At 43.3% G+C, this 16092-nt stretch overlaps 1 protein-coding gene across 1 annotated transcript in view; it reads right to left on the minus strand.

Annotated features, from left to right (window-relative positions):
- The window catches only part of LOC133504349 (rho guanine nucleotide exchange factor 26-like), a 31478-nt gene extending 18341 nt beyond the window's left edge, over positions 1-13137 (minus strand). Inside the window, exons 1-11 of the mRNA XM_061826503.1 lie at positions 12939-13137; positions 10993-12376; positions 10621-10672; positions 10389-10531; positions 8279-8335; positions 8026-8186; positions 2513-2665; positions 2246-2375; positions 1789-1863; positions 524-613; positions 282-436 (exon numbers count right to left, since the gene is read on the minus strand). Of these exons, the coding sequence (XP_061682487.1) occupies positions 282-436; positions 524-613; positions 1789-1863; positions 2246-2375; positions 2513-2665; positions 8026-8186; positions 8279-8335; positions 10389-10531; positions 10621-10672; positions 10993-12288 (2312 nt within the window). The 5' untranslated portion in view covers positions 12289-12376; positions 12939-13137. The remainder of the gene's footprint in view (positions 1-281; positions 437-523; positions 614-1788; positions 1864-2245; positions 2376-2512; positions 2666-8025; positions 8187-8278; positions 8336-10388; positions 10532-10620; positions 10673-10992; positions 12377-12938) is intronic.
- Positions 13138-16092: the final 2955 nt, after the last annotated feature.

A 16092-nucleotide genomic window follows, 5' to 3' on the forward strand; every position in this document is an offset into this window, starting at 1 on the left:
TTTTGTTATTTACCATAATTTCCGGCCTACAACGACTTTTTTCACATGCTTTCAACTCTGCGCTTTATGCGGTGATGTAGCTAATTTGTGCATTTTTTTTCTTTTTGTCCTTAGGTGTGAATGTAAGCGTGAATGGTCGTTCGTCTGTACAGTATGTGCCCTGCTATTGAGTGCCGGCCAGTCCAGGGTGTACCCCTGCTTCTTGCCCAATTTTCCCCCCTCAAAGTGTTGTAGTAAGTCAGTTAAGCTCAGCACCGCACAGAATCCCGCAAGGTGTTCACCTCTTCTTCCGGGTGACGATGAGGACGTCGTTGAAGAGGAAAAAGTAGACCTGTTGCCGCGACGTCCGCTTGAGGAAGATGCCGTTGTCCTCCACGAAAGCCGTCAGCTCGCCTCGCTTCACCATCCACCGGGACGACGAGACCAACGGGAAAGGCTGCAAGGAGGGACGGGACTTTGAATACGTCAAAGTTTTGAATACTTCATTTTATGTCGTGTCAGAAAATATATACTCCAATGCTACCTTGATCTTGAAGTCCAGCTGGGAGTTGATGGTGTACATCATCTCAGTTCGCTCCATGGTGCGTGCGCCCTCGTTACATTTCCTTACCACCTTCACGTAAAGACACAGGTGTTAATAAAATATGATATTAGCTACAATCATAATCATGTCTCTTTGTTTGAAGCTCCAAAAAGTACAAAAGCTCATTTGAGTATGTAAGAGTGGAATGGTACAATTTATGTTTTATTAGCTGACATTGTGCCATGAGGAATTTGGCTTTTTTTTTTGTTATAGTATTAATCTATTCTGTATTTAAAATAGTTTTAATGTTTGTATTTGTGGAGGAGTTTTTCCCTGAATGTTCTGAACTTCAGTTTTAAATGCCTGGGCTTTACTAAGGAGTAAAAATGGATGCCTTACAGATGTGTTATATGACTGAGTTTTTTTAAACAATCTCTTGTAATTACTGTATAAATATGCTAATTCCCATTTATTACCATTTTTTAAAAAAATATTCTAATTTTTTTCATTTAATCTTTTATTGGATTGAAGGAATTTATCTGTGCTTGTTCTGAACTCCTGTTACTATGGTTGTGTTCTCTGAGCTAAATAATGCTGCCCAGAGTATTTTTCATAACTTGATCCATATTACCATGCGCAAAATCCTCTATATCGTGGGATTTTTAGCGCATGCTATAATATTTTTCTGGTAAAATGAAAGCTTCCTAGCCAAAACCATTAAAACTACAAAAACAAAATAAAAATTAATTAAATCATATATTAAAAGGAGTTAAGTGTACATAGTGTGCAGTACTACTATGCATTATGGTATTTTTAGGAGTGTCAAATGTTTATAAGTGGATGGTAAAGGTCAATGGGAGTGTGGGAATAAGATTTTGGGAAGGTTCATTTAGCTTGAACATATGAATAGTGAATATGAATAGAAAAAAATATGCACGGTGGCACGGTGATGCAACTGGTTAGAGCGTTGGCCTCACAGTTCCGAGAACTGGGGTTCAAATCCCGGCCCCACCTGCGTAGACTTTGCGTGTTCTCCCCATGCCCGCGTGGGTTTTCTGCGGGCACTCCGGTTTCCTCCCACATCCCAAAAACATGCATTCGTTGGAGACTCTATATTGGCCCTAGGTGTAATTGTGAGTTTGGCGGTTGTCTGTCTCCATGTGCTGATTAATGAAACATTGTATAGCCTTGCTGGATGTCTCTGATCTTGTGCTTTTAACTGATTGGGGCTAGTTACATGACACACGTGAACGTTGTCCACTGACCTTGCTGACAGCATGTAAAGCCTTTTTGCATTCTTCATACTGCGCCGAGTCCTTAGGAGTCTTCTGGCAAATTGTCTGCAGGAGGCACGCAAAAACGAAACCAACGAATAGTCAGCAATCAGTTCAGTGAGCCTGTCAAAGTACACAGCGCCTTATCAAACCCTGATAGCCTTTCGAAACTCGAGAGCGGCTGTGGCAAAAAACTGAAGTGAAAGTAAAGTTTCTCAGGATCTGGAGGCCTCCGTGTGGACTAAACCCAGAGGCTCTTGGGAAACACTAACAACATAAAGTGGCTGAAAGTGGAGCACAAGAATGGAGATGAGGCATAAATGCCATTAAGTCACCTGAACTGAAAGTTTGTGGTTAGAGACTCGAAGCAAACGTCCTCCGTGATAACAACATTTACATAAGGGTTAAAGTCTAGTAATTCCAAAGTTTAGAATTTAGGCGTACTCACGTCCATGAGCAAAGGCAAGCGCGTGACCCTCTGCATGGGTAGGATGAGGAAGGAGATCATAGGGAGGTTCCTGCAGTCGGGGTGGCCCTCTATCCTGCTCAGCACCTCCTTAAAAACGGGATTCTTGGATCTGCACCATGAAGCGGAGGAGGAGAAAAGTAGCTTTAGTAAACTGCCAAGGTCAAAGAGTGAGAGTAGTACATTCTGGACGAAAGCCGCAGGAGATAAGATAAAAGGTGTGTGTGGGTGCGCCGTGCGGTCACTCACAACAGCCTCTGCAGGGTTCTCTGCTGATAGACCTCATTGGAGCAATACGTCACGTAAGGATCAAAGTTGGATTCGGCGTGCTTACAAACGATGTCGCTGATGCTGTCAATCACGATGTTCTGCTGGTGTTTCTCCTCCAGTTGCTTAAAGAACCTAAAGACAGGTTGCTGTTAGCTTCTTTTACAATAAGTAAACAACAGTAATGTTAAGGACTGGAATCTGGGGACGAATCTTTGAGGCTATATATTAGGCCCCGTTCAAATTTAAATATGTTTCAATGTAGCCACAAAGTGGGGTTTTGATGATTCAGGAAGCATCCTTTGCCACAGCTGCCTCTCACGCTGTCCAAGTACGCTCTGTCAACCGTTGAGACCTTGAAGTTCCTGGGAATTACAGTCTCAGGACCTGAGGTGTGAGACCAATATCAACTCCATCCTCAAAAAAGCAGATGATGTACCTCCTGCAGCTTGTGAGGAAGCACGGCCTGCCACAGGAGCTGTTGAGGCAGTCCTACACAGCAGTGATCGAGTTAGTCCTGTGTTCATAAATCACAGTCTGGTTTGGTTCTGCCACAGATAAAGACAAACTCCAACTCCAACAGACAATCAAGTATGCAGGGAAAATCAATGGTACCCCATGATCCACCCTTGAGGACTCGCTTGCTGCCTGAACTAAGACAGGAGCATCCAAAATCCCCTTGGACCCTCCAGATCCTGCTAACCACATCTTCCAGCTCCTTCCCTCAGACAGTCCCTATTGTCCAATTTAAACTAAAACCAGCAGACATTGGAGGAGCTCTTACCATTAAATTGCTAGATTGACTTTGCACCATTTGCACAACTGTAATTGTAATTTTATCAGCATTACCACATTACTGATAACCTTTCATTGCTAAGTGATTCTCAGTAGTGTGTTTTTTATTTGTCAAACAGGATTTATTGTCAACGTTAGTTGTACTAAAGCAGCTCCAACTATCCGTGCATTTTCTGAGCCGTGAACGACTGTTACTCACGCTTAAAAAAAACATTTTCACAGACAGACAGACTCGTTTCCATGTGGACTCATACAGGTATTTTATAAGTCACAACAGATGATGATCTTGTCTAATAATCTCATTGCAGGATGGTTGTGGCAAATATCCTAATTTGCTGAGTTCTGCATGAAAGGTAAAAGCGGCTAAATGTCACGTCTTCTGTTACCGCAGTTCTCCTTTGCCCTTTAAGACTATCAGAATGCCACTTTAAATTAGACAAGAGAACAAAAAAACACCACAACAATGCAGGAAAACAAGGCTTTCCTGTATCTACCTGTTGGTCTCTAGGAGACACATTTGATTCAAGAGGAGACTGAGGAATGAAGCCTAGTGGCACAGCTGAAAGACAGTTCTGAGGATTGAAATTCAAGTCTCCGGGACCTGTCTGGCGTTGACATATTGCCAGGATTTCTCTGGGTCCCCCGTCTTCCTTTCACATTCCAAAAGTATGCATGTTAGGCTCAATGAAGAGTCAAAATCGTCCATATGTGTGAATGTGAGTACGGTTGTTTGCCAATATATGCCCTGTGATTGGCTGCCGGCCAGTCCGGGGTGCACCCTACGTCTCACCCAAAGCCAGCGCCGATGGGTTCTTGCACACTTGCGAGCCTAATGAGGACTAGTGTCGTAGAATTTAGATTAGACTGACTTTCAAAATGAAGGCACAGCGACAGCAGCAATGAACATAATTTGTTTAGCCATCTGGTGTTGGATCAGCTTGCTCGGGACCCAGGTTTTGCCAGTGGAAAATACACGAGTCGAGGAGGTGCTGAAGTGAAACGCGGCAGAGGAACATGCAGGATGCGACAGATGCAGGAGTCAGCAAGACAGGAAACATCCTAAACACCTTTGCTCTATAAGATCACAGAAGAGGAACTCCAACACTCTTAAAATAAAGACAAGATCTGACATTAAACACAACAACAGAGGCTTTTCCTTTTCCTGGGGACAAACAGATGGTCCATTTAACAGCAAGCAACAAAAAAAGGCCTTTAGCGTGTCACGTGAAGGTGGCAAACAGGAAGACCACAAACGCCGACCTTGACCGGCTGTGGATCCTCCTGGAGCACTCCCAGTACACAGACGAACACACACGGTATGGCTATCTATAAGAGGCAATGCTTTTTAGGATCCCATTTCCTCATGAGGACTAGTTCACACAGGATCAAAGGCCGCGTGTGTTATCCTAAAGATCTATTCTAGGCTCTCACAGGTCAAGCGTGTGGGCTCCCACCGAGGACAAAAACTCACTGGCCCGACCTCTGTGGCAACATGTTGTTGTCTTGAGGGAATGTTGAGGGTGACACAACTTTGGCTGCATTTACACTGAACCCATTTGGGTTTGGAACGTATGCAATTCAAAGAGTGCAGCGATAAATAACGAGTTCCCTCAAACAGTGGCCATCCCTATAATAAATTATTTTTATTTTTGAATTAAATGTACGTGTTGAAACATGCATTTCAAGTAACACATATCCAATTTTGTCGTGTGTACATTCAGTGAACACAGGAGCCATTTGTATAATTTTAGCTGCCTGCTGTGTCTACGTGTGGAGCGTGTTAGTGTGGTTGAAATAAAATGTCCAAAAGATGTCAATAAGTCCAAACAGAGGGAAAAAAATTGCACATGAATTGGCATCATCCATCCATCCATCCATTTTCTTTTCTGCTTATCCTCACGAGGTTCGCGGGGAGTGCTGGAGCCTATCCCAACAGTCAATGGACAGGAGGCGGGGTACACCCTGAACTGGTCGCCAGCCAATCGCAGGGCACATAGAGATAAAAAGCCACACTCACAATCACACCTAGGGGCAATTTAGAGTGTCCAATTAATGTTGCATGTTTTTGGGATGTGGGAGGAAACCAGAGTCCCTGGAGGAAACACACACAGGCACGGGGAGAACATGCAAACTCCACACAGGTGGGGCCAGGATCACACCTGGGTCCTCAGAACTGTGAGGCCAATGCTTTACCAGCTATGTGAATTGGCAGCATGTACATCAAAATCCATAGTCGAGAGTATACGTAAAAAAAAAAAAAAAAAACAATAAAATCAGACCAAAGCCTAAACCAAGCTTAGTTGAGAAAACCCAGGTTCAAGATTAGAAATCTAGTACTGTACTTGCGAGTAAGTCGAAAATCACACTGAAAGTAAGCTACAATACGTGTTTCGCACCTGGAATGAATCCCATTTTGCAGAACATTTCGGCATCAATATTTTCAGAAATGATTGTGAGTATACTGGAAATGTGCTCAAATGTGTTTAATTGTCTCTGTTAGAGGCACCTTGACTGTTGTTGCATAATGTTGGTTTCTGTGGTAAATACTTTTCCTCTTTTATATTTAAGATCAGCTCTGACGACCTCTAACGGGACAAGCTGAAAGGATGGTAAAATGTAAATTAGCCAATAAATCTAAAGTGGCACCACTTTTTGTTATTATGCTGATGATGGGAAGCTAAAATGGAGAATGGTGGGGTCTCGGTGTCCCCGCCCAAAGAAACGCCACAACTCACCGCGTTACCATCCACGGCAGCTACATTAATAACATAGTTTATTCATGATTCTTCTTCTTCTTTTTCTTTCGGCTTGTCCTGTTAGGGGTCGGCACAGCGTGTCATCTTTTTCCATCTAAGCCCATCTTGTGCATCCTCCTATCTTAGTATTGGTAAACATGAAATGTTCCCGGTGGGATGTATAATCTGTGGTCAGTTAACTCAATCAAATTTAGAATGGTTTTATCGCTAGTTTATTTTATTGCTAACTGGGGATAAGTAATCCAAAATAGACTCCTCTGTGAGAGCCTGCGTGTGTGACTGCGCATGAGCAAAGTACGCACACACTATTCGGTCATGCCTCCTCCCTCTACAGTCTCTCATTAGCTATTCTTGTCATGCCATGACCAGTTGTAAAATAATATTTAAATCTAGAGGCATTAAATGGCACCAAAGAGGGATGATTTTTCAAAAAGGTCTTGTTCACAATAATCTACTGTCATGTCATGCAGACAGTTTTAAAAGATGAATAAAATTCGTCTTTTTTTTTTTTACCGGAAACTTTACTTTTAAGCTTTAAGGACAATCCACAAATTAATTTTAATAGTTTGCAAGCATGTCTGCTTATGACAAAAGATAATCTTGATTTTTCTTTCTATGTTTTCCATTTTATTCTCATGAAACATTTCCAAGCTCCCCTCTAAACTTCCCATGAAAAGCTTCCAGATTTTTACAGTACATGTCTCCCCCCGCCCGCCGCCATTCCCCCACCCCGTCTGCAGCCCTTGCACCCACACAAATATGTTTTTTATCAATGTCATTTGGGACAAACACCAGTAAATTCTCATATTTGTCGTATCATTGTCAGGAAAGGGCGTGAGGAATCCCCGGCAACAGTGTGGCAATAATTAAAGGACATTCCAAGGGGTAAACAAGTTCTGGCGCCGGCAATCTGAAGGGACGTGCTCCTCTCTGCTTATTCTATACTGTTGTATCAGTCGCGTCTGTAAATATTACAATAGTTTCAGTGAGGTTGGAGAAGGCTTTTTTTCACTCGTGTTTCCAGTTCGACTGTTTATGGGATTTCCGATGGACAGATACTGTCTGAGAGTTCATAAAAACAACTACCGACCAAAATAACAATAAAAATGCGCTTTTGACTTAATTTGCCGTCTCCTTCCATTTGGACTTGGAGTGTGTTTTGTTCCCGTCAGCAAAGATCACTATCGAGCTGCATGTTGAAGACAAGCCAGGTTGCAAGTGTAGAAAAAAAAAAAAAGTAAACGTTGCTGTGTTTATACACACCTCACGTGGAAGTGAGTGGGCTTTCACAAGTGTTGAGGTTCCATTAAGTGTAGAATTATCCAGCTCATTGGCCAAAAATACAACACCACGAGCGGTTTATGAGGCATATAGGAACAGCGTCAAAACAACGCTTTTGTTATTACCGTAATTTCCGGCAGATAAGCCGTAACTTTTTTCACACGTTTTCAAGCCTGCGGTTTATGTGGTGATGCGGCTAAGTTGTGCATTTTTACTAACGGCCGCAAGGGGGCACTCGAGCGGAAAAGGTAAGAGAGAGACTGGTATGTGCTCAGGAAGTGACTTTTACCGGTCCGGCCCTGTTAGCGCTGCGCTAGTGTGTTACTGCCGTGTGATTTTCACCGCTATGTTTTTTTTAAATCAGCCCTGTTAGCGCGGCACTGCTAGCGTTAGCGTTAGCACGATGGCGCTAGCGTTAAACTCTCTGTGTACAGTCTTTCTTTGTAAATATCACGTGTTTCAATGTGGGTTTCAATGTGGGCACTTGCGGCTTTTACACAGCTGTGGCCTATCTATGTACCAAATGGTATTTCCTTTACAAATGTACCCAGTGAGGCTTATAACCAGGTGCGCTCTGTAGGCCAGGAATTACGGTACCATCTAATTCTAGTCAGCCAAAAAAAAAACAGAGCATCAACATGACATATTTGTACCGCTTCTTACTTTTTGCTGGCCTCGCAGACATCCGCGATGTTGGAGAAGAGGTGGTGGTGTTCCGTCTTGGTCATGGCCTCGCTGAGGTCCGGTGAGTTCTTGAACATACGGATGAGGATCTCCAGACTGTGGAGGTAAGAGTGCTCGGAGGAGATCACCTCGAAGATGGCCTAGGGAGAAGTTCTACTTTATTCGCCATGACACTTTTCAGATGTGCAACACGGACACAAGATTTGGAACAGCTGATAAAACAAATCACTACCTCTTGTCTTTTGCGTTCTTCCTGACTCATTCGCTCAAACTGAGCACTTTTCTTGACCTTGGAGGAAAAAAAAAAGTTTCAGTCAGTTAAACCATTTTGGTGTAAAGAGTCACATTTTTAACTGGCTTTGCAGGGGGTCCCTGTTGCGTTCATATCGCAAGCGTATGCTGCAATTGCATCCGTTTTCTGATTTCATGTAAAAAATACTGCGCCCAGATGGGAGGGGGCGCAACAAAGTTGTGGTCGGAAGCGGCAGAAAAGATCTTCATTACATGAAAACGCCCGTGGTGACGGATGACACGCTGACGGAAAAGTGGCTCACTGCTGCGCTCATTGAGTATCATTTGGCTGAAAGCGTTTAGAGGGAATCAAAATGCCTTCGAATACAATCGAAACCAAAGCGATCTTTTGGAATCGACTGGTGCTGTGAACTGTGAAGTGAGACTAACTGATTCTGCCTTTGTTGGGAAGACGCTAAGCCTGAAGTCAACAACGCCTCAGATTTGAGTTACACACGATGACACCAATACGGCCTCGGGGTACCCTGTACTTCAAATTAAGCATGCAGGAAAACACCCTGAATGGCCAAGGCCCGAAACTACGATTCGTGCTGGAAAGACACCAGGAAGTGATACTGCTTCATCTTTGGTATCGCGTCTGAAGCCCAACTGGGAACAGATTCAGGAAGACCTCCAGTTTTTAGACAATGGCATCAAAACAAGTTTTCAGAAAAGTCAAAGAGATTTGTTAATCTCAAATGACAGTGAATAAAGTCACAAAATACGGTCAAACATCCACCTCAGTTCAGTTCGAACAAAATAACTTTCCGCGTAGTTTATCTGTCACAATAGAGACAACTGAAACGTTTGGTTCTCGGTTTCTATAGAGCCGCAGTGATGTACCTGCTCATCCTCACAAATTACAATTGAAGGTCAAATCCCGAAGGCGAAATCTTTTGCGGACCGGCAACCGTGTTCAAAAGAAAATCAAGATGACGATGTACGCTACGTCATATCACATCAGTACCGGATGCTATTGTTGTCCTTTTCAACTCCTCGTGACCCGGGACTGTGAATGTCGCTGTCAATCTTTCTTTCATGTTTAATCACGTCTCACCAAGTAAACAATCCAATAAGGATGCCCGGGAATAAACAAACTGGCTTGTCCCTTCCTCGAGTACATTCCCTGCATTCTGATCCCTCACTGCGTTATGCAACTTTGGACCAGCGCACGTCCCCCTGCAGGCAACATTGCATGCACAAAATATGAGGAGGCTGCCGACCCACTGGCACAAAACTGTGCGGTGCTCCCAAAACAGGTCTGCCTGACTGACTCCTGGTCTGCCTCCTTTGCTCTTGAAGAATTGGGCCTACACTCTTGGCTGAGCACAGTCAGCGCGACACTCACCCAACTGGATTCGACGGCATTCCTGAGAGTGCGCACATTCCTAGTACTGTATAGTGTCATCAGATAAATAAGACGAGAATGGTGGGGGTAGGGGCTGGGGTTGGGGGTAGTAAGTCACCCAATTCATTGTGTGAATGTTAGACTTAAGTACTAAATAGTGTTAAAATGTCAGTTGGAAGGTGTTTTATAGCAAATTCTGTATTTTTATTTTTAAATGTGTCAGTGTCCATTCGTCGTGGTCCTATTTTTTTTGGTATCGTTTCGATAACCGCTTCAAAGATTAAAAAGTATCTATGAATAAAGAAGAACGGATTGTACTATTGTTATTGTTTTGTTTTGTTTTTGAAAATGGATTTCGACTCTCTGGATGTCGCGCACATACTGCAGCTATCATCCCGTACGCTCCTCGCCAAGCTTCCTATTCAAATCCGAAAGGATGAGATGACATTTTGTTTCTTTTAGTATTTTCAACTGAATTTCATTCACAAACTGTCTGGTTTAATCATTTAAATGACTATGATTAAAGTCTAAATCTGTTGTGGTGTTGCATAATTGGCAACAAATGCTGCAAACAATTGAGGAAATCTTTACATTTTAGGTTATTGAAGTTCTGGTTTTGACCACACCTCTTAAAAGTGGCTCTACGTAAAGTCTGCAAAAACGTCTTAATGCCAACACGTGTGTGTAATATCGAGTATCTCACCACGGTAAGCTGGCTCCAGGACGTCCTTATGGGCCTGTACTGCAACACGATGCTGTTATCGGCTTGAGGTTCTCTGGAATCGGCATCCTCATCTGAATCGTTATGTAACGCCTTTTCCTGATAGTTCTGGTACAGTTCCTCCTCTGAAAGACATTTTTTATTTCGAGAACAAGGGATTAGCGTCTGAGGGAAGGATCGAAAATGAAATGCAATACCGGAGGCCTGCTGTCACCTTCGCTGTCAAAGGTGCGTTGAGGGGTCAGGATGTTTTTCTTGTCGGGAGTCTGGAAATAAGATACAACAGATGTGGGATTGTAAAATCACATCAACGTCGTCATCTGTCCCTGAACTGTCTGTTGAACCCTGTCATATAATATGTATCAATAACAACTACTGTGTACGTGTGACAGTACATCATGTCTTTTTTGTCGCTTTTAAGGCCTTGTCTTGATTTCTGCTGTCAGTACGTGAACTTTTTTCACCCTGATACTTTATGTCGACTTCGCAGAACACACAGGAGCATGTTAGTGTGTTTGATTTGTATTGTTGACTGCCTATCTTGGTGAGACTGTTATCTTTATAGGACTTGTCCAGCGTCGCTTACCTTGCTTTTCCCTGTTCCGGTTGGAGTCGAGGGACTGTCAGGCTTGGGTGCCCCCAGGCTGACGGGCTTTACAATGCCTGGTTTTGCTGGGGGAGTTTTATTATCGCTATCTAATCCCTTCATGCCGGCCCGGGAAAGTGCCTGGGCCTCCAGATCGACTCCAGTGACAACAGCCCTCCGATAGGATGTACTCCTCAGCCCCCTCCTAAGGGTCCCCGGGCTTTCGTTTTCCCCGTCCGTCCCCTCGCCATTCCCCCCTCCCGTGGAAAAGTGAGCCCCTGACTCGACCATGCTGAGTGTTTTTAACGTCCGCTTAGAAGCATCCAAGCCCAGCAGCGCTGCCAATCCTTGGCCTTGCGGCCCGGAAGCGGCGGTCTTGTTCTGTCGACTACCTGAAGCTAAGCCCTTGGGGATGAGTTGCTGGGTGCCCATCTTCAGGGCAGCGGGGCTGTGGGTGCTGAGGACAATAGCGGGAGCGGGTGAAATACACGGGGAAAGGGAAGGGGAGGGGGAAGAAGAAGAAGACGCACGCCTGGCGTCTTGGGAGAGGACGGGCGAGGGCGACGACCGCGTGAGCGGCGGCGGCCGGCTGTCGGCCGGCGAGGAGGAGCGTGGTGTCGGGGGGTCCGAGGAGGTGAAGGAAGAGAGGGACGGAATGCTCGAGGTCGAGCTGTGGGATGGAGTCCGTCTAGCAGGAGGATGCGGGCTTGATGGAGACAAGAAGGATAGTTCAAGGTTGTTATTATTATTATTAAGGGTGTGTGGAACCAGTTCAGGTACGGCGAGGCTTTGATACGATGGGGTCTTCTCCTTAGGGAAGTTCAGGCTGAACACGCTGGAAATGAGCACTTGAGGAGAGCGGACGCACCGGTCCGGCCAACCTGTCCGTCCATTGCTGGGACTTCCTGCATCGTACTCGCCATTACCGACACTGTTGTCCAGCGAATTGGGTCTGCTGCAGTCGGACTTGAATTTCGACAAGGAGAAGCGCCCATTGGAGATGTTTCCGATGCTAATACTCCGAACAACTCTGGACTTTTTGGAAGGTTTGTGTAAAACATGCTTCAGCACTGCCGCATTCTTGCCCACACTCTGAGATGTAACCAACAGTTTCTCAGCCGGCCGGCTCAAGGCCTTGTCCTCCGCAGGGAAGTCCGTCACCATGACCCCATTGGTGTGGTAGCTCCGCGGCCTCGGCTTCCTTGTGTTTGGTGGGCTTCTGCGGTTGTCGGTACGGCGCTTCCACAAGGGCGTGATGTTGTTGTTGGACAAGTCTATGTCATTGCCGAGATCCATGGTCCTCAGGCGTCCTCTTCCCTAGCTGCGTCACAGCCGGAAGGCCGCAACGCAAACACCACCGCCTTGCCGAGAGCCGATCTCAACCCTGGGGGCAAACAAAGAAGAATAGCAGTTCAATCGGCCACATCCAGATTCCTCCGGTTTACTCATTACCATATGAAACTGGCGATTAAACCCAATAACAGTTCAAACGAAACTGAGCGGTGTTTTGAATTCAACGACATCATTCAGTGGAATTTATACCTGAGAAATCGGTCCAATAAAATAATGTTCTTTTAATTGGGTCAGTGAAGTAGTTTTCAAACTTCACTGTATGAGATTAAGGTTGAAGAATTAGTTCATTGAATGTATCCCAAACAATGAAATAAGTTGGCCTTTGTACAAAGTGCAAAGTTTATTGGTTTAAGGCAAAGTCCTCATGAAGAAAATATGGCAGGGTGCAACCTTTTTGAAACAGGTACATGGAGTATACTAATAACCAGCATTGTGCCAGTACAAGAAGTGAGGAAGGAATTGACAGACTGTAACTCATAACCGATTTCTGGAAAATACCGTATACTAAAACAAATGAGAACAATGTTAGTCTTTGAACATCTCAGAGGTAAACCCTGGCAAAATGAAAATCCATCTGAAAGTTTCATATTCACCTGAAGCACAACCGTGCAGTCCGTCACTTGACGTGCAGGTCGGTCATGTTTCCGCAATCCTTTATTCAAATCCGAGGCGTTAATCCAACATCGTGTGGAAACTCGCGCACAAAAGTAAAAAAGTGGCTGAAAGCCGATTTGGAGGCAAACCACCGTGGACCGAGCGCAGAGGAGCAGAGCGGATGGGACAGAGGGGGGTGGGTCTCTCTGGGCGGGGGCCGGGGCGTGGGGCGTGGGGACAGGAGGAGAAAGGGGGAGACACCGCTCGTCCCGGTCCTATGCTAAGTGGAAAGTATCGACCCACTCAAGAGTCGAAAACGGCACAAACCGTAATTTACACATTTTGCGATTTATTTATGTTTTAAGACTTTCGAAACATTTTTACGTTCGAAAGTCTTGGCACAACAAATGTATTTACTCAGTAAATTGATTAGTAAATTATTTTGCATTTTGGACAACCGGTATGTTTAAACGTGTGGATTTGTTGTTTTAAAAATTATTTAACCTGACCTGGTATCTGCGATAGCGAGAGTTGCGGCTGAGATTTGTGGCTGCAGAGCCTCACCTAGTGACGATTGGCGGATTTGCAGCGTGGATTGGTACTTTTCAAAATGCTGTACTGTACGTATGACAGTATTTGAAAAATAGAAACGCCTTATAGTATTCCACATTTATCTGCAGCTAATTTAAACTGCAAAGACATTTTATTTAATCAATGGAAAATATATCATACTTAATCAAGAAAATATAAACTACGTCTTGTTTCCATTTTAGATGTAGTAACGGTTGAGTAATGACGATGTATGTGTTCATAAGGTGCATTAAAATTAAATTACATTTTACATATACATTGGAATCCCAATAAATTTGAATATTGTGTAAGACACATTTATTTAAGTACTTCTTTTTTTTTTTTTTTTTTTTTTTAAAGGGACATATTATGACACAAAATATGAAACATTTGATGAATGTATGATTTGGATGATTGTAGTTTACAGCAAAGCAAAAAACAAAAATTCACCAGATCAAGAAAACTACATTTAACCCTCTCCAGACCAAATAGAATTTTGCAGAGAGAAAAATGTGACACTCTCAGAAAATGATACTCTGGACTTAAAATTTTCGATAACAGACAGGTTAAAAAAAATATGTATAACGATTTTCACAATAGAGGTATAGGTCTTGGTCATCTTAAAGCATTTTTGTATCTGTCATTCATTACCCATGTAATGTATTGGTTTCACTGTCAGAACACAGTTACTGAAATAATTTACCTCTTGTATGGGTTGAAATATTATGGACAGGTTTAAAAAAAGAATATATGCATAATTTAAAAGGAATATTTACAACATGAACCAACTTTTCGTTTACAAAACCCAGGATTTTAGTTAACCAAAAGGCCAGTTAGAAGACATACCGGACATTCAGCAAAATGGTATGAAAATTACATTTTATTTCTATTTTTACATCTCATTTCACCATGTTTTTATTTATCTGAGTTCTGTCAGTTATTATAACAAAGAGCGTGACTACAATTCAGTTTTAATAGGTAATTGCCTATAGGTATGATTGTGAATGCGACTGTTGTCTGTCTCAATGTGCCCTGCGATTGGCTAGCAGCCAGTACAGGTTGTAGCGCGCCTCCTGCCTGTTGACAGCTGGGAAAGGTTCCAGCACTCCTCGTGAGGATAAGCGGTAAAGAAAATGGATGGATGGATGTTTGTAACTACTGAAAGCTTAGCTATTTTGAACTAGCAATGTACCAGCAATGCTAACATTAGTTAAATGTAAGATGGCCTCAATTTTCTTTTGACAGACATTATTTAGCGAATAGTGTACCATAGCCTCTCTTTCAAAGCTACAATGTGTCTTGAAATTATCTTTTAAATGGAGCACATTGGTGCTAAAATGTGTACTCTGGACAGGCTAGACAGCTAGTTAGTGCCTTCTTCTTTTCCTTTCAGGTTTTCCCGTTAGGGGTTGCCACAGCGTGTCATCTTTTTCCATCCATCTTCAATCTTTTTCTTTTTTTTGCTAGCTAGTGCCTTCTACTGCTGCGTAAAATATCAGGTCTCTACATGTACTTATTATAAACTTTGAAAGTGGATTACTGAAACCAAAGATTATATTATAATTCTTGATACGAATAGTATTTTGAGGGCTGATCAGATTAAAGAGGCCAAGTGAGAAACTCCCATTCTCCCTAAAGTCATATTTACCTGATGAAACCAAGTTAAGATTAAACCTAGTTAAAATACCCATTGTTGAAACCGTCGATGCCAGCTTTGTTTATCTGTCCATGACGTTTTGCACTGCGTGCTAGTGCTAAGGTTGTGGACAAATACACGATGTGTAATTATTTTTGTTGTGTGGTTAATTTTACGGTAAACGTTATTTAGGAGTGTCATCAAACAACTTGAAGCAAACAAAAGCCAAGTGTCGGGTCACTCACGAGTCAAGTTTCCTCAGCCACTGCAGTGCATTCTGGGACTTGTAAGTAAATCATACCTGGCGCAAAATACAATCTGCAGTGCATGTACTGTACATTTCATTCTTTTAAAGGCCAAAAGGCTGGGCCAGAAACCAACATTCATATGCCGAACCGTTTTTGATATCCATATTAGTAATTTTAGAGCTGCTAAGGTGAAATATGGGGATCTTAAACAGCCCAAATGAGGATCTTGAGGAAGTGGCATGTGTTTACATGATCAACATAACTGAGAGATGATGACAATGATGATGATGAGTCACGCCAGACGATGTCTGCAGGTGCGCAGATGTTGCAACCTCCCACAGAAATAAAATCCACTTCACTGGAATGCATCTTAAAAGTCAACTAAAGACTGATCAGATGTCTCACTTCATGCTCCACATGAACTTTCTCGGATGCCAGACTACCTCTCACATTCCAAACAGTGGAAGTTTTACTTCATGTACAGAGGAATTACTCTTTGGTGGGGATTACTGCCTTAGCCTTCATGCTTTTTTGTCTCTGAGCCGCTTATTTCCATTCGGGTTTAACCTCGAGCGTTGTGGCCGTCAAGCCGCATCGGACACGACGACACCTATGAAGTTTTCTGCTTCAGTTCATAAGTCCTGTCAGAATTATCTGTGTGAGATTCTTATAAAAAAGACAATATCATGGCAGAATCAA

This window comes from Syngnathoides biaculeatus, chromosome 8 (assembly GCF_019802595.1).
Source record: "Syngnathoides biaculeatus isolate LvHL_M chromosome 8, ASM1980259v1, whole genome shotgun sequence".
In the NCBI taxonomy this organism is placed as follows: Eukaryota; Metazoa; Chordata; class Actinopteri; order Syngnathiformes; family Syngnathidae; genus Syngnathoides; species Syngnathoides biaculeatus.